Here is a 27,853-nt window from a genome sequence, read left to right as displayed (position 1 = left end):
GCATTTGTATTTCCCCTTCTCACCTCGGAGCCTGGGAAGGTGGGGTGGGGCTGAGGACACAGCGCAGATCAGCTGAGGCTGTGTGCAGGTGTCTCTACAGAATCTGAGCGCTTTAGTGATGTGCCACCCTGAGGTCAGCGGGGCCAAAGCCAGGGGAAATGTCATCATCTGCCTGGAGACGGGAAGGGGTGAGGGGCTGATGGAGGACCCTAAGAGTGAGCAAGAGGAGCATCGAGCCGAGGATACTGGGCTTCTGGGGGACACTGCTCCCTGATGGAGCGGAGGGGAGGTGACATTCTGAGCGGAAAGAACCTGGGTGAACTGAGTGGGGGGGGGGGGGAGTAAGGAATAGGAATTCCAGGACTGAGCGAGGCAGGAGGGCAGGTGAGTCCACCCTCAGGGGTGCTTCCCTCCCTGAGTCTCAGCTTCCTCACCCGTGGAAGGAGGAGCACCCTAGCACCTACCGCAGGTGCCCTGACTAGAAAGAAACCTCTGCCACGTGGCCGGCCATGTACTAGCTGGAGAGGAGGGGGCGATCGCGGGCATCCCGCCGGCCCTCAGAATGTCCCTTCCAGCCGCCCTGGCGGGGACGCAGTGTGGCGGCCCAGCCATCCTAGGGCACAGCCCTGGTGGCACCAAGGAGCGCTCAGCCAGCTTCCAGCAGGGGGCGAAGGGACCCCGGGGCCAAGGCGGTGAATGAGGTGTTCCACCTTGGGCGGGATGGCCAGGCTGCCAGGGCCTCCTGCTGCTCCGGGCGGGGCCGCGGCTCTGTCCGGGCCCGGGTTCCGTCCGGACGTTGGGCTGGCCGAGCAGGGGACCCGGCTTGGGGCGCAGGACTGGGGACCCAGGCTGGTGCTCACAGGCAGGTCCTGGAAACCCCGTCTCTCCACCCGGCGGGGTCCTCAGGCACCCAGAGATTTCCTCTCTGGACCCTACATCATTCTGGGCCCTGCTGGCAAATTCTATCACGGGACACCGGAAACGGTGTCTGGCCCGACTGCCCACGCCTGGCCCCCCGCCTGTTGCTGGGCACAAGTCTGCTTGGTGAGGTAGGAACAGCTATGTGCAGTGTGCCAATTTCTGCTCCCCAATTTTCCCTTTAAAGATACAAGTTTCATTTAAGTTAATAAAATCATACTATTAGCTGAACTATAAATTCAAGACAGCAAAATGTTACATATTAGATTGCCAACCAGTAAGATCTAATGGTGCAGAATTCTCATTTTGCTGTGAGCAACGCCATGCAATCAGCTCTGGCATCTAGGAGAGTGCCGTCCACACGCGCTGGGCCAGGTCCGCCCACGAGGGCATCTGCACAGACACCCCCAGTCAGGGGGTGTTCCCACGGTCTCACTGAAGGGAAAATTCTGACATTGGGCCTTTTCTGCTGTGTCCACCTTGACCTTCTGTGTGCCTGGAGCAGCCTGGACACTACCAGGTGTCCTTAGATAGGAGGTACCTGCCTAGTACCCAAAACCACTGACCAGAGACAATGTGCTCAAAAGGCTGGAAGACTGAGTTTAAAGAGCTAAGGCAAAACTCGAAACAAGAATAAGCCCAAAGCCCTGAATCTGTACAATATTCGGGATGGTCAGACCATGTCTGACATGCTGGATTTCCTCTGCTGCATTTCGGGAGCCCGCTGTTCTAGGAACACCCAGCACCTTACCTTTATAAATGTGAAGCCCCACTCTCAATGTGTAATTGATGCCTCTCCCCTATTTCTGGGAAATAAAGGAAATGAGCAAACTTTTACTTTTATCTATTTTAATTAACTGTTTCAGTAAGATCTCTGTTCTCCTTTTTCCATTAGATAAATTAGACAACTAGTAACAACTTGAATGTTTATGTTTGTCAAATACTGTGAGAAACTGCTGTCTAGAAATGTTTTGCCGGAAAACAGTGAAGGCCCAAAGCTGCCTCAGATGGGGTCACAGAGTCAGGAGAGCACGCTGTGACCCCTGACCTCTGCCGGGGAGCGAATGCAAGGTCAGAACGCTCCCCTGCGTAGGGGTGACTGCCTGACTCTATGGCCTGCTGGGCCTGTGTTTCTGGGGGTGACCTCCACGCCGCGGGAACGAGCCCTGGGAACGGGGGGCCAGCTACACGTGGTCGGCACCATCCTTGTGCTTTATGGAGGGGCGCCAGTCTCGTGGTGTCCCCTTGACCTGCAGGGGCTGGAAACGAAGGTCAGCCATGTGGGGGTCACCCGCACCTACACGAATGACCCCCAGTGAAAACCCTGGACGCCAAGGCTCAGGTGGGCTTCCTGGGTGGGCAGCGCTCCATGCATGGTGTCACGCATCGTTGCTTTGATGAGTGAGCGCTGTCCACAGGACCCCCGGGGAGGGACTCCGGCCTGGGCACCCCTTACACTGCTCCCACTCGTCCTCTTGTGGTCACCGCCAGGAAGTGAGTCTGACGGCTGCGCAGTCCTGCTGGGGAACCCAGGCCGGCGGAAGGTCTTGCGGACCCCAAACTGCAGCGCGTGTCTGACCACATGCAGAATACGTGTGTACCGAGCACCAGCGACGCGCCCCCCCCACCCCCCCGCCAGCTGAGCCTCCCCAGGACCACCCGACCGGGTCAGGAGAGGGAACTCCCAGGTTGGGCAGAGAACTGAAAAGCCGCATGGAGATGCCAGGATTTTTCACTGCTTTTTAAAATTAAGGAAAGCCATCCAGAAAGGCAACATCTCTGGTCCTAGAAAGGATCTGCGTGTCTGAATCGGGGTGACCAGGGCCACAAGTGGAGACTGTGCGTTAGATGTGGCAGAACTGAAGGCAGGCAGGTCTTCCCACGGCAGTGAGGACGTAGGGGCCTGAGTGTTCACATGTTCTCAGGTCCCCACTCAGCACCAGACGATGGGACAGCCCCGCAGGGGTGGACACGCCCCCCGCAGGCTGCTGAGCGAAGGGTGGTCTCCGTGGCTGACTGTACTGCCTGGGGTGGGGCATCCGTGGCGGCCTCCCAGGGTGCACACGCTCCGCAGGCTGGGTGAGCCCCCGACTCCAGACCCACGCACCAGGAGTGCTCTCAAGTGGCTCTTTTCTACTCCTCCCCACCGGCCACCCCCCAGGATCCATGCTGGGTGGTTGGTTTGCAGGAACAGTAACACGTGGGGGCTGTCTTGCTCCTGAGCTGAGCGGCTGGGTCAGATATGAGTCCAGCATCCCTAGTCCAGCCTGGGGGGTCCTGTCCTGGCCCCCTCCCACTCTCCCCTTCATCCACCTGTTCCCTCCGCTGTGGCACTCACTACAACACACACACGTCGACGGGTCTGCTTGCGTGTCACCTTCCACACCCAAACCCGCGGTGGTTTGAGGACCTCCATGCCTGAGGCCCCCGAGCTCTACCGGGCTCACTCTCCCCCAGCTCACTGGTCGGGGCCAGCACAAACATTCCTTCAATAAGAGAGAACTAACAACCTCTTATCTGGAATGGAGGGCTGACGGGCGCCTATGACACACGCCTAAGCGTAAACGGGACAGTCCTGAGCACCTGCTCGTGAGCGGCATGCCCCCGGGTGCCCAGTGTCACTGGCCTGGGGTCTAAGCAATGTCTCTCTTCCCCTCAAGTTGCCAGTCTACCTTTCAGCCAATTCTTGCCCACAAAACGCCAGTCACTTGACAGATGCACGAAGCCTCACTATTCCTATGGTTTTATATGGTCAATATCTCTTTTTGGCGGTGCCGTTCGATCTCTTGCCAACGCTTGAATTGTGTGGGGGGAGTTCTCTCATTAGCGGGTTCTGAGAAGTCTTCATGTATCTTGGTTTCCACTCATTGATCAGGTATGTATTTCACAAACATATTCTGCAGATCTGTGGCTTGTCCTTGTCTTAATGGTGTCTCTGAACAATGTGATGTTTACCATCAAGTCCAATTCATCAACTTCTTTTACAAACTGTGCTGTTTGTGTCCCGTGAAATCACTGTCTGACTCAAGCCTATAGACTTTTTTTCGAGAAATTTTATACTTTTAGGTTTTTCATATGTCTGTGACCAATTTGAGTTAATTCTTTTAAAGATTTTATTTGAGAGAGAGTGACAGAGAGAGTGAGCACGAGCGGGAGGAGAGGGAGAAGCAGGCTCCCCTCTGAGCAGGGAGCCTGACTCGGGGCTCGATCCCAGGACCCCAGGATGATGACCTGAGCCGAAGGCAGACGCTCAACTGACTGCGCCAGCCAGGTGCCCCTTGACTTAATTTTTGTACATGGGGAGAGATACTAGTTGAGGCTTTGTGTATGACAGTCCCGTTGTTCTGGGCACCACTTCTTCAAGCATCACCCCCTCTGCACTGCACCTCCTTGGCAGGAAATCAGTCGGCACCTCGGCAACAGGTCTTCCGGTCCGTGAGCACGATGCGCCCTCACACACAGGCCCTCTTCAACTCTCCACTGTCTCGGTGCTGACAGTACACAGATCTATGCATGTTTGGTTAGATCCATCCTTAAGTATTTCATGTGCTTTTGGTGCATTTTAAATGGTACATTAAAAAAATCTCAATTTGTAATTGCTCACTGCTAGTATATAAAAATACAAGTAATTTTTGTATATGGGCGTTATGATGTGCTATCTTGGTAAATTCACTTCTTAAACATTACTATTTTTTTTTTTTAGTAGAGCCTTTGGGATTTTCTATGAAGATACTCATATCCTCCACCAAAAAAGACAGTTTTATTTCTTCTTCTCCAGCTTGTATGCCTTTTATTTCTCTTTTCTTGTGTTAGTGCCCTGGCTAGTTCTGCGTGGAAAGAGAGGACACCTCCTCTGCCTGCTCCAAACATTAGAAGGAACTTACTCATTGTTTCCTATGAAGTATCATGTTAACAGCAGGATTTTTCAAAGATGTCCTTATTAGGCTGCACAAACTCTTCTACTCCTAGTTTACTGAGAGATTTTATCAGAAACAGACGCTGGATTTTTGCCAAGTGTTTTTCCCCATGAAGCTCCTGCAATGATCATAGGGATTTCCCCCTATAGTCTGCAGGAAATTACATCGATCGATTTACAACTGTCAAACCAACCTTCCATTCCTGGGGTAAGCGTCACTTAATCAGGATGTGTTATCTTTTTCACCTCCTGTTGGGCTTTACCTGCCTCCACTCTGTGGGATTTCTGCACCTATGCTCATAGTGATTTGGTTTGTAGCTCTCTCGTGATGCCTTTGTCTGATACTGGTGTCAGTTTAGCACAGACAAGTGTTTCTTCCCTACTGTATTTGGGAAGAGTTTCTATAGAATTGGTATTATTTCCCCTTAAATGTTTGGTTGAATTCACCTGAAGCCACTTGGGCCTGGATGTGGGAAGGTATGCAATTGCAATCACATTCAATTAGATATAAGGCCCGAGACTGCTTTGGGTATTCCAGTAACTGTGAGGGAGCTGGGGGGAGGGAGAGGTGGGGTATCACCGGTACAGGCATAAATAGACAGCCCTGCTCTCCTTTGATGGGTAACGGAGGCCTAACAGGGGTGAGGGGTTTCTAGGACTCAAGACTACAGACTCCCGGCACAGTGCTTTTCACAGGAGGTTCTTCCATGCTGGTAAAACGTAGATTTGCAGAACAGTCTAATATGAACATGTGTACCTACTTAACTAATTAAGCAACGTACACCGCAACCCTCACATTTACTGAAATTAACTGTTTTTAAAACACATCAATCAGGAATAATATAAGGAATTGGTGAAGAATGTTTCATTCTGCAGATTTAGTTTCAGTAGGTTTGGAAGAAATCTAGACATTGGAGGGTTTAAAACTCCTCAGGTGTTTCTGAACGGGAGCCAGGGCTGACAATTACCTGAACAATCAATGAGGACACCTCTTTCAGAATCTGTTAGAAGACTGATGTAGGTAAAGCATTAATAACAGTGCTTTGAAGCACAGCTTTAAAATTAGCTGGTTTTTTTTCCCCATAGGACGTATTTCTACTTAAGTTCATGATTAAATATTTTTATTGTTGTAGCTTTGTGAATGGGCCATCATCTTCAATGCAGCAGGTGGTTGTTGATATATAAGAAACTATGAGTTTGTGTATTTTTATTGGGGTCTCCTGAATGATGATTCTTCGGTTGCCTAGATATACAGTCATGTCATGTCTAAGCGGTAATTTTATTTCCTTGTAATAACGATAATGATTTTTTTCTGACACACTGTCTGGATAGAACATCCGGGACAGTATGAAATGGTACTGCAGTTAGCAGACATCCTTGTTTTATTCTTCACTTGGGACGGTTGTAGAGTTTATCTGGTGTGATGGTGAGTATTGATTTAAGACTGGTATCATGAATCATGCTAGGAAAGGACCTCTCTATTTTGCATTGACTATTACTAGATGTGGAGAGGGGCCTAGTTTGTTTGTTTTGATCCAGGAATGGGTACTGAATTTTAACTTAAATGCCTTTTTTAAGGCACTCACTAATGGAAGTGAGATTATCAAGTGATTTCTGACTCCGACAGAGCCATGCTAATGTATGTCCTGTATCATTCTCATATTCCTAGGAAAAATGCTCCTGGGTCATGGTCTTTCAACATACTGTAGGTTTGTGGGTACTACAGGATTTCTGTCTCTATGGTCATAAGATTCATCTGTAAATCTCTTTCTTACTGTGTGTATATTTATGTTATCTTGATCAGATTTTAGAATTTAGAATTAAGTTGGCTTCATGAAATGATTTAGAAACCTTTGGAATAGCCTTCCTTGTTCCAGAAAAGTTTTGTGTTGGGTTAATTTTGCACTTAGTTTGCACTCACTGGTTTGTATTAGTTTTGTTTTGATTTTTGCCAACAATTTCTGAATTTATTGGCTTCTCAATCATGACTTTTTGTTCTCCTTACCTTTTCTTTCTCCTACTTTCCTCTGGTTTTGTTTTATCCTTCTGAATGTTTTAGTTGATGCGACTTCACTTACTGTTCTTCTTATTGGGGAGCATTCTCGTCTGGTCTGCAAGGTGCTCCCGGGTACGTCCTCCAAGGGGAACGCAGGTCCGTCTGCCGTGCCCCCCACCATGCTGCTGGCCGTGCCCTGGGAGCTGGAGCGCGAGCGGGAGTTGTTCAGTGTTTGCACGGACGTCGCTTTGGATCTCTGGCCTCTCCTGACCAGGGCTTCTCTTTGGTTGTCTTCTCTGTACTAACAGGACATACATACAAAGCTGCTGAGGGCTGGGTAGAAACGGTCAGGTCTTTGGCTCAGAATTATCTCAGGAGCAGGGAACACACAGCCACCTGCCTTCTCCATCAGTGAGGCCCTCTAACTCAGGCAGAGGGCAGAGGTGGGGTGCACGTCTTTTCTTGCTCCCGGGGGATGCTCTCTGTGATGGTGGGCCATCTAGCACCCCTCGCCCTGTATCCGTGGCCCACAGAACACAAAATTGTCCTGGTGCTCAGGTATGGGTTCTTTAGTAAGGAAGTTTCCAGTGCTACTGCTTGATTTGATCTGTTTTGGCAGTTTTGTCAGTACTGGAATAAAACGTGGGGAAAGTGGTTTATCAAATCCTCCTTGTGTGCTGCCATGTTCCTCCGGAAGCTGCTGCCTGACGTTCTAACAGCATGTAATGCTGAGAGATCATTCTCTGAAATGTAAAGATAACTCTAAACTTAAAGGCTTAATACATTTCAAAATGACTATTTCCATGACTACTGAGCTTTTAGAAATTTCTAACAATGTAACTACTGACAATAACACAGAGGTAAAATTAGTTAAAATGTGAATATGAAAAATATATGTAAGAGGGAGCCTGGGCTAAATCTCATCCACAGGCCACTTAGTAACACACAATCTTTGTCACAGGCAACTTATGTACACATCACACTTTTCCACGCTAAGTAACCAGTATAGGAAGGTGTTCCCAAGGGTCCTTCCGTAGGAGAGAAAATATGAGGCAAGATCTTAACGTTACTCTTTCTCTACAATTCCATTATTCAGAAGCTTCTGTGCCATTACTGAAAAGCTTGGGAGAACTTTCTTTGATCATATTAGCAATGACATACACATACCTGCCAGGTATAAGCCAGGGATGCCTGTCTCACCAGGCATTTGATAGATCATAACCTGATCACAGACTTGTCTTCATTCTTGAGTGTGGTATTACCATCATTGTTATAACTTGGCAGATTATGAACATGAAATGCAGTCTGATCACCTGGAAAACCTTCCGATCAGCAGTCACGGTCGGCTGTGCACACACTGTCCGCTGCTCCTGGGAGGGGGCATCCGTCAGCCGGGGGCCCGCCCCCACATGCACTAATGCAACACCACAGTTAGCCCCACGCCACTGAGTGTGCACAATACAGCGAGTATACAACGGGACACACCCCACGCACGACAGCTTGCTTTGGGAAACCCCAAAGCAAGGCCATTAAGGACGGTATAGACTTCCATACTTAAATAATCCACTTGCGGTTTGGCATAAATTTTAGCTGATTCTTGCAAATAAATGTCCAAGTGAGGAGCTGATATCTATACCTGAAAATAACATGTAAACACAGAATGTTCTTGCCACAGTGCGGAGAAGAATATTACCAGTAAACAGCTAGTTTTCAGAAGGAAGCGGTCATTAAAAATCATGGCCAATCAGTCTTTTTGGGCCCAAAGAGGCCAGAGGCCTTTAGGGTTTGTGTCACCGTGTGCCCTGATCCCTGGAGCTAGGGACTGTGAGCACCAAGGCTCTGCCCACGGAGCGCATATCCGCTCTGACGGCTCACAACATTCGGGGTCTCGCACGGGACACACCACAACTGAAGGAGGATGGGTCTTAATTCTGTCTAGGAATTTCCAGGGAACATCTAATGTTTACTAAGCTGCAGTTTGCTATGCTCAGGCTCTAGAGATAAAGCGACAGGCAAGTGAAACTTTCTACTCTCTCAGAGAAAATGAAATATTGATCACTTATCATAAGAAACAGGGACAGGGCATCAGTGGGCTCCACGTGGTGAATACAAGATGAGTTACTGACACTCGACTATTACCACCGCTTGCTACACCTTAAAGTATCACCGATGTTCCCCGATGACACGTCCCAGCAAGTATTTCATGACTGTACCTCACAGAGCCTTTAAGGATTTAACATTAACTCCCCCAGAATTTCATTATTTGTATAAAACATTCCTTTGTGCACATCTGTAGGTAAGGTAAGAGATCCTTTCTGTTTTCAGGAAAATGAAAATGAAGGCCACTTATGTTGTGAAGAATTGCAACTGTGATACCAGGGACTCAGAAACAAGAACATTCTACTTAAATTACATTCTTTCTAAAGACGAAGAGAACACAAGAGCCATAAACACGTAGGGATTGTAAGAGCAGAGTGTTGATGCAGAATGGACAAAACCAGTGACATCTCTGAAATGATAATGTTGCTTATTAACCATCCATGTTGTGATAGGTCAAAGCTGAGGTCAAACAGAAAACATCAACTGAGCCATTTCCCTGAATAAAGCTCCAGGGTGCAATATTCTAAGCACTTTATTCAATAAAAAATGCTTTTAAAACGGTGCTTTGGTGATGGGGAAGCATTGCCATCATCCGTCAACCTAACTGCAGCAAAGTTCAATAAGCTAAATAATGAACCATTTAGATTATTTTCCTTGGGCCTTAGGGATTTGCAAACGTTGCATCAATAGAGCTCTTTAAAAATTATGATGAACTCTATTTTCTTCATTTTCAGATTTAGACTATGTGTTAGGGATTTTTTTTAAGGTTATTTAAAAGGGCTGCTACTTTTAATCATTGTCCAATCTCCAAAGTAGAAAGAATTTTTAAACAAGGAACAAATTCAATTATAAGATTGGCAGTTTCTATTTGATTCCGGTAATCTTGGAATTGATGAGACCCCTCTCTATTGTGCATACCTAAGATTTAAAAAGTGTTATGAATTATATAAAAACCTAAAGATGAAAAATTCCATGTATTTTCAATAAAATTTATATTTACTTTTGGCAGGTAACAAGGTAAACATGGAATATAGTATTTTTACAACTTCTAATAAGATTTTTCTTGAGAAACATCTGTGGTCTCAGTTTCCTATGCTTTTAGACTGGGAAATAGTCCTTTTTCAATATATAATCACATGCAATTTTTGAGAATTTCTAGACTGTTATATAATACAGAAAAAAATGTGTTCAATCCTTTCTTTGTATGAAAAGGAACATGGCCCCTTTCCTTTAAAGGGCCGTGAACAGGGGCCCACATCTGTTTCAAAGCATATAATGGAATGCTAAGATGGCAATTTATACATCATCTGAATCTTAGCTCTTCCTCTTAGTTTCTCCTAGATTTCCTATTACCAAATAAACATATGTGCTATATACACGATTCCCAAAGCCACATGCAGTTTGGCCACAACAGATGTCTCCATATTTAGTGGTCAACACAATCTACAGAGTGTACCAGTGGTGCTAATGAAGTCCCATCCCCTGACCAGCAGACTCCAGACCAAGCACACCGAGGAGGAGAGCGGGAGAGATGGCGGAACTGGGCCTCCCCACGTGCCCCAAGCCCGCCTCCCCGTGATGAGCTGGCTACGCTGAGCAGTTCCTCAACCACCTGCCACACCGCGGCCAGTCCCCGTGTTCACAGGCCGTGCCGGTGATCCTGAGAAGAGCTGGGTGACGCTGGGACTCCACAGTGATGGGGGTTCGCCATCACAAGGTCATCAGGCAGCAGAACGGGGAAAGACCTTTTATTGCGAGACTTGAGACTCGGCCTGGCTATGGACTCCAGGGCTCGGGCTCCTGCTTGAACATCAAGGCCTGATACTCCCAGGAAACTGGTTTCTAGATAAATACCACAGACAGCTCCCTCCTTTCTACCCTAGGCAGGGCAATCCCAGCACCTCCCTGCAGCCTGGGCCTCAAGGGTCCCGCTGAGACCTGCACACACGCGCCGGGGGGTGGGGGGGTGGGGTGGCGGAGGGCGGTGGCTGAGACCCGGACACCCGTGTGGGGGGTGGTCCGGGTGAGACCAGCTCACCTGCGGGGAGGGGGGGGCGGTGGCTGAGACCTGCACACCGTGTGGGGGGCGGTCCGGGTGAGACCCTCACAGGGCACAAAAGAAGACAAGAGTCTGAGGAGGTTGAGAAAGAGCACTACCCCTCCCCTCAAACACCTGTGGCACCACACCACACCCAAAACGTGCCAGGTCGACCCACACAAGCTGCTATGAAGGTGATGGTTCAGGATCAAACAGGCTTTGAGATCCTTCTTTGTCTTCAGCCTCTTTCATTCTTTTCAGTTTAATTTAAAAACTAATTATAGGAATAATAAAGTTACTGTAAAAATGTCTAATAGTAATACAACAGTGTTTAAGAGTGGAAGTTCCCTTTACCCCAGCCCTGACGAGCCCACCGTCAGCTGGTTGTGAACCAACAAGAGCATCCTGGGTGGGGTGCAGGCAGAGGCGTGGGGAGAAGTTGGGGTGCATGGGAATGATTTGAGCACAGCTCCCTGAACGCTTCATGTCTGGGAGGCACTCTGAGCCCCACGCAAGCTGTGTGACCCGCAGTGTGCCTGGGACACTGGGGGTGCATCAGCAGGTCTGCTCCAGCTAAATCACCCCTGAGCTGACCCTCCGCAGTGGAGGGGGCCCAGGGCCGCAGGGGTGTGGCAGGCAGCTGCGGGGGCTGGGGGGGGGGGACAGGGAGGTGTCTCCATGTGAGCGAGCACTGAGGGGAGGCTGGAGCTAGTGAAACCGGTCTCAGCTTTCCACGTTTAAAGAAAAACTGAACTTTCATCTTTTTGGCTGTTTTTCCCCTGAGTAATGACATGTCATAATTTCTAAAGTAGCTTGTTTTGGTTACCGTGGGATAATTTCCTGACTAAATAAATAAGTCAGTGCCTATGTAACTACCTCTTCAAAAATAAATTTGGTTTTCAAATCATACAGCGGTGCATAAAGCTTAGTAAAACACCAAGCGTTTGCTGGTGCACTTCGGGTTTCTTGCTACTGTTCTTCGTCATTATGAAGTCAGAACAAGGTAAAGGGGTCCCAAGTGTCTGTCTCCACCGTGCGGCCTGTGGGGGGCACTGTGGAGGGACCACGCACACCGGCACTCCCCACCTGCTCCGCCGAGGTGCTTCCCGCACACCATAGGGAGCGCCCAGGAAGACTCACGAGACTCAGTGGTTCTAAGCTATGGGGGCCACTTAGTGCGTTCCCAGAATGGAGAAGCACTGGCTCCACACCAGGCCCAGCAATCAGCACTTCTGGAACCAAGCACAGGTACAGAAAAAGGCAGATACACAAAAAAGACTGAAGAAAACAAAATTGTCAGTCCCCGTGCCACGCAGACAGGATGAAGGGTGCCGGTGTGTCCCCTGTGGCTCCCAGGAGGCGGCAGACATGGACTGAGGGCGCGCCTCTGGGAACGAAACCCATCAGGATGGTCGCAAGCAGCTTTCGAGGAATAAACAGGCAGGACTGGCTGCTCCCAGCTGCAGGGAAGCAGGACACGAGCCCCTGCAAGCCGGCACCCACAACACACAACTACACAGTCCTCTCTGGCCCAGGTCCCAAGCCGGCTCTAGCTATGACTCACAGAACGCCTTTCCTAACACGGGAAACTCACAGATTTATCTTCTGACCTCTTAATTAATTTTATTCAGCACAACAGGGACGCTCTTGTCAGCGCTCCAGACTCTGCAGTACACGTTACACCCCAGCACCTTGGCGCTCTTGGTTTCATGCTGTGGTTCCCAGCGGCAGCCTAAGGCCCCAGCCCTCCAGCCTCCCCGACACAGATATCTCAGGGGAAAGCGGCGCCCAAGTTCCTTGCTGTGATGTCATTACAGAAGGACCTCGCTCTTCTGAAATACTCCTTTACGAGAATCACTGGGCTCCTCTCTTTAAAACATTAGATCAGGGGCGCCTGGGTGGCTCAGTTGGTTAAGTGACTGCCTTCGGCTCAGGTCATGATCCTGGAGTCCCGGGATCGAGTCCCGCATCGGGCTCCCTGCTCAGCAGGGAGTCTGCTTCTCCCTCTGACCCTCCCTCCTCTCATATGCTCTCTCTCTCTCTCATTCTCTCAAATAAATAAATAAAATCTTTAAAAAAAAAAAAACATTAGATCAGATTTTTCTTTTTTAAACTGTGATTGATGGTACTTTTTGGGAGTTATTACATGATCCAATTTCATACAGTATTTAAAAAAAAAAAAAAGAAGGTTGTTTGCTTATATTGCTTCCATGGTTGGTTTGATTACAGAATCATCTCAAGAACCTTGACTAAAAGGGAGGGCATAAGAAAACGTTATTTAAAATATACTGGCTGAACAGGAATTGGGCAAATTAATTTAACAATGACTTTTATCAATCTAAAAATAAAAAAAATGGGGGCGTCTGGGTGGCTCAGTCGGTTAAGTGTCTGACTTTGGCTCAGATCATGATCCCAGGGTCCTGGGATCGAGCTCTCCGCTCAGCAGGGAGTCTGCTTCTCCTCTCTGCTGCTCCCCCTGCTTGTGCTCTGTCTCTCTCTGACAAAAACAAATATATAAAATCTTTAAAAAAAAAAAGTAAAAAAATGATGTAAGGTCAGAAATGACTAATTTGCCACATTGAAGATTTTACTGTTTCTGTCTTCTGTAGATTTTTGAAATGATTTATAGCCCAATTCTCTTTTGAAATAGATATGCTATAGCTAAATTCTGGCAAAACAAACGAACAAACCTGGAAATTTAACACGTAAGCCTGACAATTCATGTGGAAGTAAGAAGATGGGATGATGACGGAGGAACAGTCCAGGCGCCAGCAGCTTTATTAAGATCTGACTCGGTCACAAATCAGTTTACAAATCAGTAAAACTCTGATTTTTCTCATGTGTTTTCCAGTAACTCAACTCTTAGGCTTTCTGGGGTAAGTGGACACACCAGGACCAAATGCACGAATCCGAGAGAGCCATGTGGCCTTCAGGCCTGGAGCTAAGGCACCATTAGACACGATAATAAAGCTCCCCTTGCATTCATGCCCCTGGAAGAACGAATTCTTGTGCCTCTGATGCAGGTTTGTATCTGACATCCTCTAAGAGGCCCCGACTGACCTCGTCAGGGCTGGCGGCCTGGTAGGTGCGGTTCCTGTCGCTGAAGTCCTGGTCCGCCTCTGCGTACTCAGCCTCCGCGATCACGCCGGCTCGAGGCTCATACACGGGGGTCACGTTGTGGCACAGCGCAATGGCCTTCACAGCTTCGTGGACTCGACTGCTAACACTTTTTCTCACTTTGGGAGCTGAGGACTGGGCCTTTCTTGGTGGTGTTGAACTGGTAGCATTCCCGCTAGCTTGAGACTGCATCTGATAAAATACGAACGTCACAAAATTAAAGAGACAACGTAGTTGATACTGGAGTTACCAGCACGTGTGATTTTTATGAGTGCATCAGTGAGGGATGAGACAAGCAGCTCTTAGGGAACGGGCTCGCTCACGTGACGTGTCCGTGCTAGCGCTGTCAGCACTCGCGTCTCCTGGTCGGCACGGCTACCAAACTGTTGCAGTACTTAGAGTCGGAGGGTTTTCCTTTTCTACATTCACTTGATCCATAGCATTGGCTTGCTAAGTCCGTAATAAGTCATGTTTGTTCTCCTTGTAAAGATGGGGTGAGTTAAAGAGCAAACCAGAGCCATATGCTCCTAACTGCTTTCATGTTTCGTTAAAAAGTGCTGTACCTGAAGTGGACTAAAGCTAAAAGCAGGAAAAAATACTTACGAATCTTCCTTTAATACAATAAAGGAATCCAGCCTGTCACAGCCTCTGTATTAAGAGCTAGTTTTGTGCATGACAGTAACCCCGGCATCTGACGAAAACTGATCCTCACCTCCTATTTCAGACTCTTGCGCTCCAGACGTGACTCCCCGCTCCCTCCATTTGGCTCCCCCCGCACCAGGCTGCATTCGAGGGCGCTCGCCTCCGTCAGTGGAGTGGCCATTCCCCCCCGCTCCAGGGGGAGGTGGAGCAGGACCACAGAGGCTCCTCGGTTACCTTCATGGCCACTTGTGACGGCCCTCCCGAGAAAGCCAGGCTCTCGCTTTTGGACGGGGCATGCAGAGCCACCGAGCCGTGACTACTCTGCCCGTGAAGTCACAGTGCTGTCTAATGAAGGGTTTGCTCGTGCAGCTCAGCAGCTGGCACTGCCTCTCCCCTGCGCTCGCCTCCCACCCGCCTGCTGCTTGCACGGCAAAGGGAGAGCGGCACGCAACACGGCTGACTCCCCTTAGGACTCTGTTTATCGATGGCTGTAGAATTTCATTTCACACAAATGCCATTAAAGATTATGCCCTCCATCACCAAATGCTTCCGGAGGGGAAATATAATCAGATTATGAAAGATTCATGTTACATTGCAGTGGACCTGGTAGACTATTATCATCTTAATAAAAAGACAGAATCTCAGGAATAAAATCAATTTTACAAAAGAGTACTATCTAACCAGCCAACCAACAGACAGCTTCGAAAAAAGATTTTTAAAAGACCTCCTCCATGGAAATAAGTATTGAATATCTGCTATTTTTATACACTGACTCATCCTTTCTGTTTCTAAATTTTCTAGAAAACAGCTTATTTGGAGCTATTAAAATCATATTCATGCATAATGTAAATTTATTTTTTAAAAACAGATTTTACCTGGTACTGTTTCGACCTAGACCTAGATTACCAGGAGAAGGGAAGACCTATTCCTTCTCCTTTTTAGATTTTCCTTCTGTTAATAAATGTTCTAGGTTACAAAATGTCTGTATTGCACTGAGTGACATCCAACTGAAGAAAGGGCTTGGTTTTCAGTATATGTGTGCTTGTGTAAGTGATCATTACATCCAATAAACACATATGCATTAGATACTTTTCTTTTGACAGCGTCTTGAAAAGTAAAGTATACGCCGTTCTGGTAAACATTACAGAAGAAAGAGAAGGTTTTCACAAACTGAATGTAAGGCAGACAGTACACCTGAATTCGGTCAGAGCAGAAACTGCTCAGGGCGTGTGTGGCTCAGCCCCGTCTGTGGAAGTCAAGTCAGAAGTATGACCATCAATACACAGGGCCTACAGCCTCTGGGGGCGCCGCTGCCAGACGGCCCGTGGGAGCCTCGAGGCGGCAGTGGTCTGTGTACATGCGAGGCCCCGCTTCCCTGGGGGGCGGGTGATGGCACGTTTGCACCTGATATATGCTGGCCTGTTACAACGGGGGTGCCCGAACCTCACAAGAGGCCAGCAGAGAGGCAGAAAAGCAGCCTAGGGAAGTGATGGCTGGCTCTGGGTTCAAACCACAGCCTTGTGTGTGCAGCATCTTAGACACCCTGGGCTTGCAAGGTTTGGTTACTCAGAATCAGTGAATTCAAATGAGTGCAACACGAACGCTACCTGAGAACAGGCTAGGGGACCTCTGCGGCCTAAACTGACCTTTGCAGAGTGGCCTGTGTCTGCCTGCCCCACACCCTGTCATCTGTGGGAACACGTGGCCCTGTGGGCCCCATGTCAGGATCTGGCGTGTCAGGACCTTCCCGGGCCACAGACGCACTTGCAGAGCGCACGGCCTACCAAGTCTCTGGCAAACACTGTGGCTACTAGGCTGTGTATTTCCTGTTCCTGCAACTTCAGAGAGCTCCTGAAGCTCCAGGGAAAGGCCAAGACTTAGGATATACGCCCCCTGCCTCCACCCAAGGAGTCCTTATCTAATCCAGACACAGACGAGGTATTTGCAGATGAAATAACATGACATTTGAGTTTCACTTCACAGTGATATGGTGAAGGAGGAGCAGGGCTACGGAGGGAACCAGGTCTGCGGTGCATGGACAGCTGCTGAGGCCGAATGACAGGGACATAGGGCTCACGATACCGTGTGTCTACTTCTGTTTATGGAAAAGGCAAAACAATATGAGAAAGTCTTACTAATTATGAAGAAACCCAGAGGAACTGGTAAGAAAAACCTGTGATGCAGTATTCTACTTAATAGTCTTAAAAATACTACCTATCCTGAGTAATCTTTTGGAATATTTCACTAAGAAAATTATTTAATATGAATAAATGGTTTAAGGTCATTATATCCTTTCTATTATTTTACAATATAGAAATGCTCATTCAAAATTGTTCAGTGGCTCAGTCGGTTAAGTGGCTGCCTTCGGCTCAGGTCATGATCCCAGGGTCCTGGGAGCGAGCCCTACATCGGGCTCCTTCCTCGGCGGGGAGCCTGCTTCTCCCTCCCCCTGCTTGTGCTCTCCCTCTATCTCTATCAAACAAACAAACAAACAAACAAACAAATAAATAAATAAATAAAATCTTTACAAAGAATAAAAAAATAAAATAAAATTGGTTCAAAAACTGCTTCTTGATTTATAAATTAAAACTGAGTGTTTTAGGACATTCAAAGATGTTTGCTGATTTCCAGATCAGCGGATACAGTGGGTTCAGGCTGGTTCGACAGAGCCAGGCACTTTTGCAGGCAGCTCCCGTGCGGATGCCAATGAGCTTACCTGTGAGTATGGATTCCTGAGGTGGCTCTGGATCTCCTCCATCGTGTCTGCTCCATAAGACACAGTCCCCAGGTGCAGCCTCTTAAACACCATCTCGTTCTGGGTGAGGGTTCCTGCAACAAAGACCAGGTCACAGAGGAAAGCTCATCAACGGGACCAGGACTCCCCATCCCGTACGTGGACCTCCACGGGCCGAGCTCTCATAGCTGGGCGCCCCTCGGCATTGAGAATGCTCTGCTCTGTAATTCCAGCAGCTAGGAATGTCCTTCCCCACTGAGGACAAGTGTCCCTCCCAGATCCCTCCGGAAGAGCGCGATAACGTGAAGGGCTCTAACTACCTGAAGAAAGTGTGGCCTCTGTCTTTCAGTTCAGATGCATTGTTTGGTACAAATATAACTTCTGCCTGTTCTGAAAGAGACAGGCGTGAAACTGGAAAACAGAGTCACTACCTTTGTAATTATACTCTAGAACACTGCCTGAGAAAGACATCAACTAGTCCCAAATTAGCGTGCCTACCAGTTTTTTAAAAAAAACACCCAATTTTGAAAAATTAAGTATTTTTCATTGAACAGAAACAGATGCATTTAACCCTTAGCACCACTTGCATCATGTGGAGCAACAGAAAGGTCAGTGAGCAGGGAGGCACGTTCTCTTTAGCTGGGCTTCTGCCCGGTGAGCTGCCTGGAGGTGCTCACGTCCCTCCAGATGGCCAGGGCTCACTCCTGGGGACAGCCAGTCCATGTAGGCCAGGCACTCATGTGTGCTTGAGCATGAGGAAGTGCTTCACCCCTGGTGTGTAAGGAAGTCAGTTAAGAGAGGAGCACGCACAGGTCAATTTTATGAGATGTCTTCGGTCTGCCAAATGCAGTGAAGTAACATCATGAAAGGCAGCGAGACGTTAACATTATTTCAAAAACGGTGAATTTTCATTAAAAGTGACACATAAATTCACAATGGTACACATCTTCATGACTCTGAAAACCCTAAACATTGTGTATGTGTATCACTTAATATAAAAATGCACACACAATACGCACATATGATTTTTGCTTACTGGGTTTTCTAGAAGTAAAGCAACCTGGGGAAGTGTGAACACCTGTGAGCAGGGGCGTCAGGTACGGTAACGAAAAGTGCGGTCATGTAGGCCCCCGGGCTTTTCTGCACTTACCTCACAGCTCACAGAAGGGTCACCCACTGACTGATGTAATTATCAATGTGGATATGAACAATCCTATCCCCAGTCAGTTAGAAGCTGGGCTTTCCACACGGTTACAAGGCACCCATAAAATATTAACTAACTTCTGTTTTCTTTGGCACATGTGATGTGGAAGATATAATAAAAAGTGTTTTCACATCTATCCATGACTCCATACACATTGGTGTTCAAAACAAAATAGCTCAGAACTCCCACTACAGGACAGGAAGGCTACGTTAACATGAAGGAAAATCCGTATTTCATAACACTGTTTCAGAGACTGTTTTGAATAACCTTCTTACAAGAATGGATAGAATACATACATTAGGGTCTCATAAATTTCAAAGAGCAGCTCTTGTCAGGGATGCTGATCAGTTTTAGAAATTTTGCTTTTTCAAAATTCTATTTAGCCCGTTTAGTACCTCAATTAAATGGCACCTAAGTTTCCTGAAATCAAAATTATGTGAGAAGTACAGTTTAAAAGGGTTTCCTGGTTATGTCATCCTCATTAAGTAAAGCAGAATTAATTAAAATAGTTTAAAGAATGTAATTAAAAACAATTCAGCTTCCAAATGAAATAAGGAAGTTCTAGAAATTATTTACATCACAGATTTGAGATGAAGACAATAGTTACCTATCATCAAAAGCTAATGAAATTGTACATTAATTCCTATTAGAATAAGCACCAAGCTCACCTCTGTTACGTGTGCCCAAATGAGCAGTTCCCTGAAAATTTATTATTTAAAAAAAAATATGTTACTCATCAGATTGACATAATTAAAGAATTTCCTGTAGACACTTTTTCCTCTGACATACACTGAATGTGAGGCTTCGAATCTACGGTGGGCTGTGGTATGAGGCAGTTTATAAATACGATGACAATAAATAATACTTTTCAACCTTTTTATTACTAAGAATTTTACACGTATGGCAAAAATAAGAATACTACGCCTGCACAGTTCCTACCAAGAATAAACTACTATTTCTTTAGGTTTGTAAACCACTGAACGCAAGTGGCAAAAGACCCTAAGCGAAGGGTGCTCTGCCCTGCTCACTGGCTCACACCGCGGGATCCGCGGGGATGGAACGGGGATGCGCCCAGTTCACCCAGTGCGAAGACCCACCGTCTCACAGTGCTGTTGCTGGAACTGGGTGGATCACTTCCGTGTTTCTTTTTTTGTGAAAACTGAAGGCTGACATACACTATCTGTTTCAGGTGTACACGGCAGCGGTTCGCTATTTTTATACAAAATGCTCCCCGTCTGAGTGCGGTCGCCATCGGTCACCGCACGGCCCTAGTACAGTATCACCAGCCACACTCCCCATGTGGTACTGTACATCCCCGGGACTCATTTGATAACCGGAGGTTTGCGGCTCTCCCCCCTCCTCCGCCCCCTCCCCTCTGGCAACCACCCATTTGTCTCCATGTCTTTGAGTCTGTTTCTCTTGTGTTTGGTTATTTAGATTCTGCAACTTTGGCTTTCTCGGACTCATTTCACTGAGCACCATACCCTCTAGGTCCATCCTTTTTGTCAAAAATGGCAAGATTTCATTTTTATGGCTGAGTAACATAGGTCTCTACCACCTCTCCCGTATCCATTCATCTACGGATGGATGCTTGGGATGTTTCCAGATCTCAGATATTGTAAATAATGCTGCTGCAAACATAGGGGTGGTGTGTATCTTTGTGAATTAGTGTTCATTTTGTTTGGATAAACACCCAGAAGTGCAATTGCTGGATCACATGGTGATTCCTTTTAATGTCTTGAGGAACCTCCACACCGTTTTCCAGAGGGGCTGCGCCCGCTTGCGTTCCCACCAGCCGTGCACGGCGGTTCCCCTTTCTCTGCATCCTTGCCGACACCTGTTGATTTTAGCCACTGTGACCTGTGTGAAGGAGATGTATCATCGTAGTTTTAATTTGTATTTCTCCCACGATTAGTGATGTTGTGCATCTTTTCATGTGTCTACAGGTATTCTTTGAAAAAATGTCCTTTCAGATCCTCTGCCTATTTTTAAACTGGGGCGTTTTAATTGTTTGATACTAAGTTGTCTAAGTTCTTCATATGTTTTTGGATATTAACCCCTTACAGGATGGATGACTTGAAAATATCTGCTCCCATTCAATAGGTTCCTTTTTCATTTTGTTGATGGGTTTCCTTGGCTCTGAAGAGGCTTTGTAGTCTGATGAAATCCCATTTGATGGAATCCTGTCTGTTTCTTTTAGCTTTTGTTGCCCTTCCCTGGAGAGACAGTTCCAAATAAATGTTGATAAGGCCGATGTCAAAGAGATTACTGCCTGTGTTCTCCTCTGGAACCTCTATGGTTTCTGGTCTTCAGTCCTGGGTTCATCTTGTGTGGTGCGGGACAAAGGGCCGGTTTCCTTCTTCTGCACGCTGCTGTCCAGCTCTTGTGGCACCACGTGCGAGGACAGTGTCCGCTCTTGCCCTCCTCGTCCTGCCTTAGTTGCCCATTTACGGGTGCGGTTTTTTTCTGTTCCCCTGGTCTGTGTGTGTGTCGTGCTGGGGCCACACTGTTAGGATTCTCTGGCTTTGCAGACATTCTAGGGTCTAAGGTGTCACCATTCCCAGATCTCATGGTGCCCAGCTCCACCCACTCTTCCTCTAGGATGGTTGTTCTACCCTGTGGACGCACAGCCTTGGCCTCCCCTTCCGCCACCTGGCCCGCACGCCCCCTGACCAGCAGCACCCGCCCCTGCCGGAGCGCCCCCTGAGCGCCTGACTGCGGGCACTGCCGCCCCCCTGCCGCCCACCCCCTCACCGTGAAACACCGGCTGAGGCTGGCGAGGGGGTCCACAGGCACGCAGGCGGAGGCGGGTGACGGAGCTGCCCCACACGCCGCCCTCATCATCCTCCGTCCTTTCTGCCAACCCTCAGACCTCCTCACACCAGCCGCACAGGTGTGGTGCGGGGGCTCTGCCGCGGCTACATGTACTCTGGGGCCCTCACCGCTCATCCCGACTTGCGAGACTCGGGAATGGCTTCTGACCTCCTGACTGGTGCCGCCTTCCTAGAATAAGGACCCTTCATTCTCCTCCCTCCCTCAAACACAACCAGCAATGTCCACCGTCTACATGAAATGTCAGCTGGGCAGTGCACTTCACGGCTGCTGGGACCTGCCAGGCCCCTGAAATGCTAGACGATTACAGAATTAGAGCTCTCCAGTTTAGAAAATAGCAACTACCAGGAATCTCAATGAAATGATAGGAAAAAATAAGAAACATATGCATTTCATAAGAAACAACTCTAGTTTAAAGAAAAAACTGCTACCTCACAAGGAAATGTGTGATTCCTCCCCCTGGGTGGCATGCCTACCACAGGCCTTTCTCGTGTCCGCCAGCCTCCTGAGTAAGGGCTGCTGGCCTCTCTTCTGACTTCTCCTGCAGCAATTCTGGATTCCACAGCGGCACAGGGGGCTGCCCGCATCCCCCGCCTGGCACCCCACTGGCCGTCCCTGTGTTGAGTGGCGCAGGATCAGACCAGTGCCCGGCACCGCGCAGCATATCAGCTTCACGTCACCGTCATGTGTGGATCTGCACGGCCAGCATGGCCATCAAGATGCAGAGGCGTCCCATCTGCACCAACATGGTCCTCGCCTGCATCCGTGGCCACATCCATGCCCTCGCCCACCCCTAGTCTGGCACAACCCATCAGTTCTTCACCGCGCTGATTCTGTTTGTGACAATGGCCGTCCAGGCTGCCCGCCCAGCAGACATGAAAGTCCGACCCTTAGCCTTCTTGGACTCCATGCTGGCCTGGGAGCTGGGTCATCTGGACAGCCAGGAGAGGTTGGAAGTCTAGGGTCCCCACTTGGTCTTCGGAGACAGAGGGTGGGGCCTTTGCTGAGCACAAATGGACAGGGAACACTGTGCAAGCTGCTGCTGCACCATGCGCTGACTGGACACACTTACATGTGGCCATGGGATGGCCACCGCCGTGGTGACTCCTCCGTCCGTCACATCATCACAGGGCCACGTGTGCTGTGCTTTCTCCAACGGCTGGAATGGAAGCGTGAGTGTTCCTGTCTTGCCAGGCTGCTCCTTCGGTCACAGAGAGCAGCTCTTCTCAGCCTGTCTGTGCCCACTGGCATTTCTGCATCGCTGGCTTCTCCAGGCCCCAGTCTGGGCATGAAGCGGAACACCAGGGAACTGACTGCTGGTCCTCCTGATGGGGCGAGCCTGCCTTCCTCCCTCCCCGCTCACAGTCTTCTTGTGTGCGCTGCACGTAGCACGTCAGGTGCACGGTGTGCTCAGCAGGACAGACAGGGAGAAGAACATCCACTCCATCGTTCTGGAATTGGAGGCCTTCATTTATATTAAAAGTTGTAAATACTTGTTGTACCTTCTCACACCCTGGGATCACCTAGTTTAGGTATATAACCTCTTCCAACTTTTCCACTGGTAGAGACAAGTATGCATTTATAAACTATTTTTTCACATGACTACACACAGGGGTATTCCACGTTATTTTTAGGGGGTATACCATAAACCCAGTATGGTACACAAGGTTCTGCTGGATCTTCCTCCCAAACACGGATACTCAGATGGTTTAAAATTTTTTGTTATCACCAAAAAATGCAGCTACAAAACCATTATTTATGTGGGGTAGATTCTTAAAGATGAGATTTCGGAGAGTACAGTTTGAATTTACATATAGGGCCATGCCAGTGACCCACACGTTATACTGACCAGGATGCCTTCCGCCCACATTGGGTGCTCAGCAAGGCCGTCGACTGGCATCAGCTCAGAATCACAGAACTGTTCAGAGGCACTCGCCCTAAATTATGTTAAGATTTGACAGTTACACATTTACTTACCTAGTGATAAATTTACATTTATACTGGTCTCCTTATGTAAATTCTACTATCCATATATACCTTTTTTTTAAAAAAGATTTACTTATTTATTTTGAGAGAGTGAGAATGAGAGAGAGAGAGAGTACAGGAGAGTGGGGAGGGTCAGAGGGAGAAGCAGTCCCCTCGCCGAGCAGGGAGCCCGATGCGGGACTCGATCCCGGGACTCCACGATCATGACCCGAGCCGAAGGCAGTCGCTTAACCAACTGAGCCACCCAGGTGCCCCTATCCATATATACCTTGCAAATGCTCACGTTCTTAAGAAGTCTTGAGACTACACACTGTTATAATAAAACATTTTGGTTTTAAATGAATAGTTTTTCTTTGAAGATTGCATGTATTTTACATCAAGGCAGCAGAGTGGGTAGGACCTCCAAGGTGCCCATGAGATTAGGTCTCCTGCTCCACGGCCTCAGATCAACAGGGTGGGGATGCTGCGTTCAGGCTGGGCAGTGGCTCTGTGTCTGACTGTGTGCATCCCAGCAGACCCTGAGCACTGCTGCCCACTCACCACCTGGGAGATTTTAAATCCTGATACCCAAGTCACAGCCCCTTATCACCTGGACCAGAGTGCCCGGGGAGAGAGCTGGTCTCTACACAAGGCAATGGTGGTTCCACGCAATATCTGGAGTGTGGGAAAAGGAAGGATCAGCTTCAGAGAATTAAGAGGAACGTAAACCCCACACTCCTGTGCCTCGGTGTTAAGACACCACGCTTCCAGCAATCGGTCCCCCTCACGTTGATTCTTTCCCTTCACCATTGAGTATGCTGTCAACTGGATCAGGGCCAAGACACCGAAGAGACAAAGCTCAGTGATGGCTGCTTGACCTCGCTCCCTTTCAAACGCACTTCCATGATCACCTCAACTGTACCGTGTGTATGAGAACTATGTTTATTTCACGCTTGGTATCAGCGTGTCCTCCTCCCACACTCTCCACTCATCATGGAAAAAGGAATTGAAACACACGATTGCCTCCATTGCCAAGGCAGTGACATGATACTGCTGTCCAACAAGCACGTCCCCATGACCCAGCGTGAGCGAGCCGTCCCAAGTCACAGCCAGCCTGTCTGGGAGAGGGTGTGGGCACGCCCAACTCACAAACCCAGACAGCATGTGAACAAAGGCGGGGGCGAACACACGCTTACCACGAGTTCACAGTCCGCACGACGTAAGGAATACAAAAGTGCATCGAAGTAAAAAGTATGACAAAGAAACCCAGACCCCTTGGCTGCATCAGTACCGCACGCAGCAGACAACCAGCCACTGGAAGAAACCTGCTACGACACTTCACCGAAGACACAGGAATGAACAGGACGTGCGCAGAGGGCACAGGTCGGACTGCGTTCTCCTGCGTCTTCTCCAGGACCCGGGGTCACACTGGCCTCTCCAGCACCAAAGATTCTCCTAAAGCAGTACTGCAGGAGACCTCCTCCTCACGCCGGAGGAGACATTGATACGTGGAGCACGGCAGCACGCATGGCCTCTGGCGTCTGTAAGCTCGGGCACCTGACACTGGGGATGCCTCTGCTCTTCATGCACGTGCTGACTCTGTCAGGTCATCAACCTCTGCTTCCCAACGGCAAGATTAGGAAGTAATTCTAAGGTTCATGGAATTAAATATAGTACTAAGTATAATGATTGAATGACAGTTTAGTTTTATCAAGGCAAAATATGCCTAAGCACCTGATTTAGCTACATCTCGTCCTTCATTAAGCTAAGTGTAATATCACATATTTTAACGTCCCAAATGTTGGCAAGGATGTGGAGAAAGGGGAACCCTCCTACACTGTTGGTGAGAATGCAAAGCTGGGGCAGTCACTCTGGAAAACAGTATGGAGGTTCAAGATGTTGAAAATAGAGCTACCTTACAACCCAGCAATTGGGTATTTACCCAATTACTAAATACCCCAAATACTTTGGGGTATTTACCCCAAAGATACAGATGTAGTGAAAAGAAGGGGCACCTGACCCTCAATGTTTATAGCAGCAATGTCCACAATAGCCAAACTGTAGACAGAGCCCAAATGTCCATCGACAGACGAATGGATAAAGAAGACGTGGTCCATATACACAATGGAATATGACTCAGCCATCAGAAAGGATGAATACTGAACATTTACATCAATGTGGTTGGAACTAGAGGGCATTATACTGAGCGAAATAAGTCAATCAGAGAAAGACAGTTATCATATGATCTCACTGAAACGAGGAACTTAAGAAACAAGGCAGAGAATCATAGGGGAAGAGAGGGAAAAAAATCAAACAAGATGAAACCAGAGAGGGAGACAAACCATAAGACAAACCTCTTACCTCTAGGAAACAAGTTGAGGGTTGCTGGAGGGGAGACGGGTAAGTGGGGGATGGGGTAACTGGGTGATGGGCAGTAAGGAGGGCACGTGATGTAACGTGCACTGGGTGTAATATGAGACTGACAGATCACTGACCTGTACTTCTGAAACTAATGTTATATGCTAACTGATTTTAATTATAAATGAATAAATAAAGAGGAAGGGGAGGTTTGGCAGAAAGATACAGGATGCTGACACCAAAGGACAGAAACGGAAACAATTACATTACTGTTTCTCAACCAGATGAAAAAGTTTTCTAGCTAGAGCCCAAGGCTGGAAAGCACTGAACAAAAAAGCAGAAGACGCTTTGTTACGTAATACCCTCCTGTCCTGAAAACTGGATCTGTTGGAAAAACTGTTTTTTTTTTCTTTTTTTAATTTCCTGACTTTGCAGACTATTGTTACTTGTGGTACTTAACACGGATTTAGGAATACGCGAATATTTTTAAAAGCAGATGACAATATGTTTAGAGAAAAACCACGTGTCCCCCTGAACTGGTTTTTGGAGCCACGCACGGAGTTATTAACGGCTGGCGGTCAACGCCACGAGGCAGCCTCGGAGTGCGAGCAGGAAGCCGCGCTGCGGCGGGAAGCGCACCTGAGACACGACGGGGTTGTGTGTGGGAGGTGCGGCTGACGGTTCTTCAGACACGTACCTCATCCTGCCCTCAGGTGTGAGCCCCTCTGCACCTCTGCCTCGGTGGGCCGGAGAGAAGCAAGGGGAACCTGGGCGGGTTTGTGGAGAGGAAGGTCTACAGACTTCCATGCTCATGCGGCTTCCCTGGAGGGGCTGACGAGGAGCTGGTCCCGCCGGGAGGTCCCGAGGACAACCAGGCGCCGGCACACGTATGCTGCTCTAGTATGGGAGCTGACCTCAGGAGAACAACGCTGACTTAGAATGTCTTATGGCCAGACGCCCGACTGTGTGCAAACGCACCCGGGACACCCTCGGGGCGCGTGCTGGAGCATCGCTCTCACAGTGCTGTGTGTGCGTACGTGTGCATGTGCACATGCGTGTACACAGGTGTACCGACTGCGGGGATAAAGCAGAACATGCAAGAAATTTCAACTACAAATGTGAGAACAAGAAGTGCCAGGAACTGACTTCCGGCAATGTGTTTTCTGTCCCAACCCGTCTGCGTTTCTTAAGGGAAATGTCCAACGTACCCCAAAGCGGACAGAATGGCATCATGTAAAGTGGCGAATGGAGGCCTCACATCAGCAAGGACCACCTCAGGGCCACGCTCCTGGGACCTGCCACTTCCTGCCTGAGCGTGTCAGCTATTAACAACAGAAGGGGCTGCTACAATAAATGTAACCCCCATGTTATCACAGCAACAAACAGCAGGAGCTCCTCAGCATCAAATACCAAGGCCAGGCCTGGTTCCCGTTGTGTTTCTACACTGTTTGCTTGAGTGTGGGTCCAGGTGAAGCCTCCTGAGCCCAAGGCCACAGTCTTCTCTGCTCTCTCGTTCTTCCTTGTAAATGAACTTGCTCCAGTGTGTTCCCTACGGTCTGGACTTGGGTGCTGATGGGCCTCTGGGCTCTGCAGACACTCTGTGCAGAGGCAGAGCCCCTCTGTCAGAGGCACATCCGCCCGCCTCTTCCTGTGCCAACGATCAGGTCCTATGCCCATTAACCCACCACAGCTTGAGGGTGGCATCTCTCTGAGTCACATGGTAGATGGTTTACTCAGAGCATCTTGCTCCCGAGACTACTGAAGACGAGCATTCTGGCATTCCCAAATGCAATACTCCATGTGGACAGCAAGTATTTTCCAAAACCAAAGGCACATCATGATTACTGCTCCGATCACAGACTGTTTCTAGACAGCAAATCTGGAGCTGTAGAGTGACTGCTATTTTATTTTATTTTTTATTTATTTATTTTTAAAGATTTATTTATTTGAGAGAGCAAGAATGAGAGAGAGAGAGTACATGAGAGGGGGGAGGGTTAGAGGGAGAAGCAGGCTCCTCGCTGAGCAGGGAGCCC

General features: G+C 48.4%; 1 protein-coding gene across 1 annotated transcript in view; it reads right to left on the bottom strand.

Annotated features, from left to right (window-relative positions):
- Positions 1-1,260: 1,260 nt before the first annotated feature.
- Positions 1,261-27,853, bottom strand: part of LOC148162118 (uncharacterized) — a 97,113-nt gene continuing 70,520 nt past the window's right edge. Inside the window, 3 exon segments of the mRNA XM_088020288.1 lie at positions 1,261-1,311; positions 14,029-14,277; positions 17,444-17,556. Of these exon segments, the coding sequence (XP_087876414.1) occupies positions 1,261-1,311; positions 14,029-14,277; positions 17,444-17,556 (413 nt within the window).

This window comes from Eumetopias jubatus, unplaced genomic scaffold (assembly GCF_037043125.1).
Source record: "Eumetopias jubatus isolate StellerSeaLion01/CBP00866 unplaced genomic scaffold, mEumJub1_p1.0 scaffold_20, whole genome shotgun sequence".
NCBI lineage: Eukaryota > Metazoa > Chordata > Mammalia > Carnivora > Otariidae > Eumetopias > Eumetopias jubatus.
The sequence above is the reverse complement of the archived record's forward strand: the minus strand, read 5'-3'. Positions and strand labels throughout refer to the sequence as shown.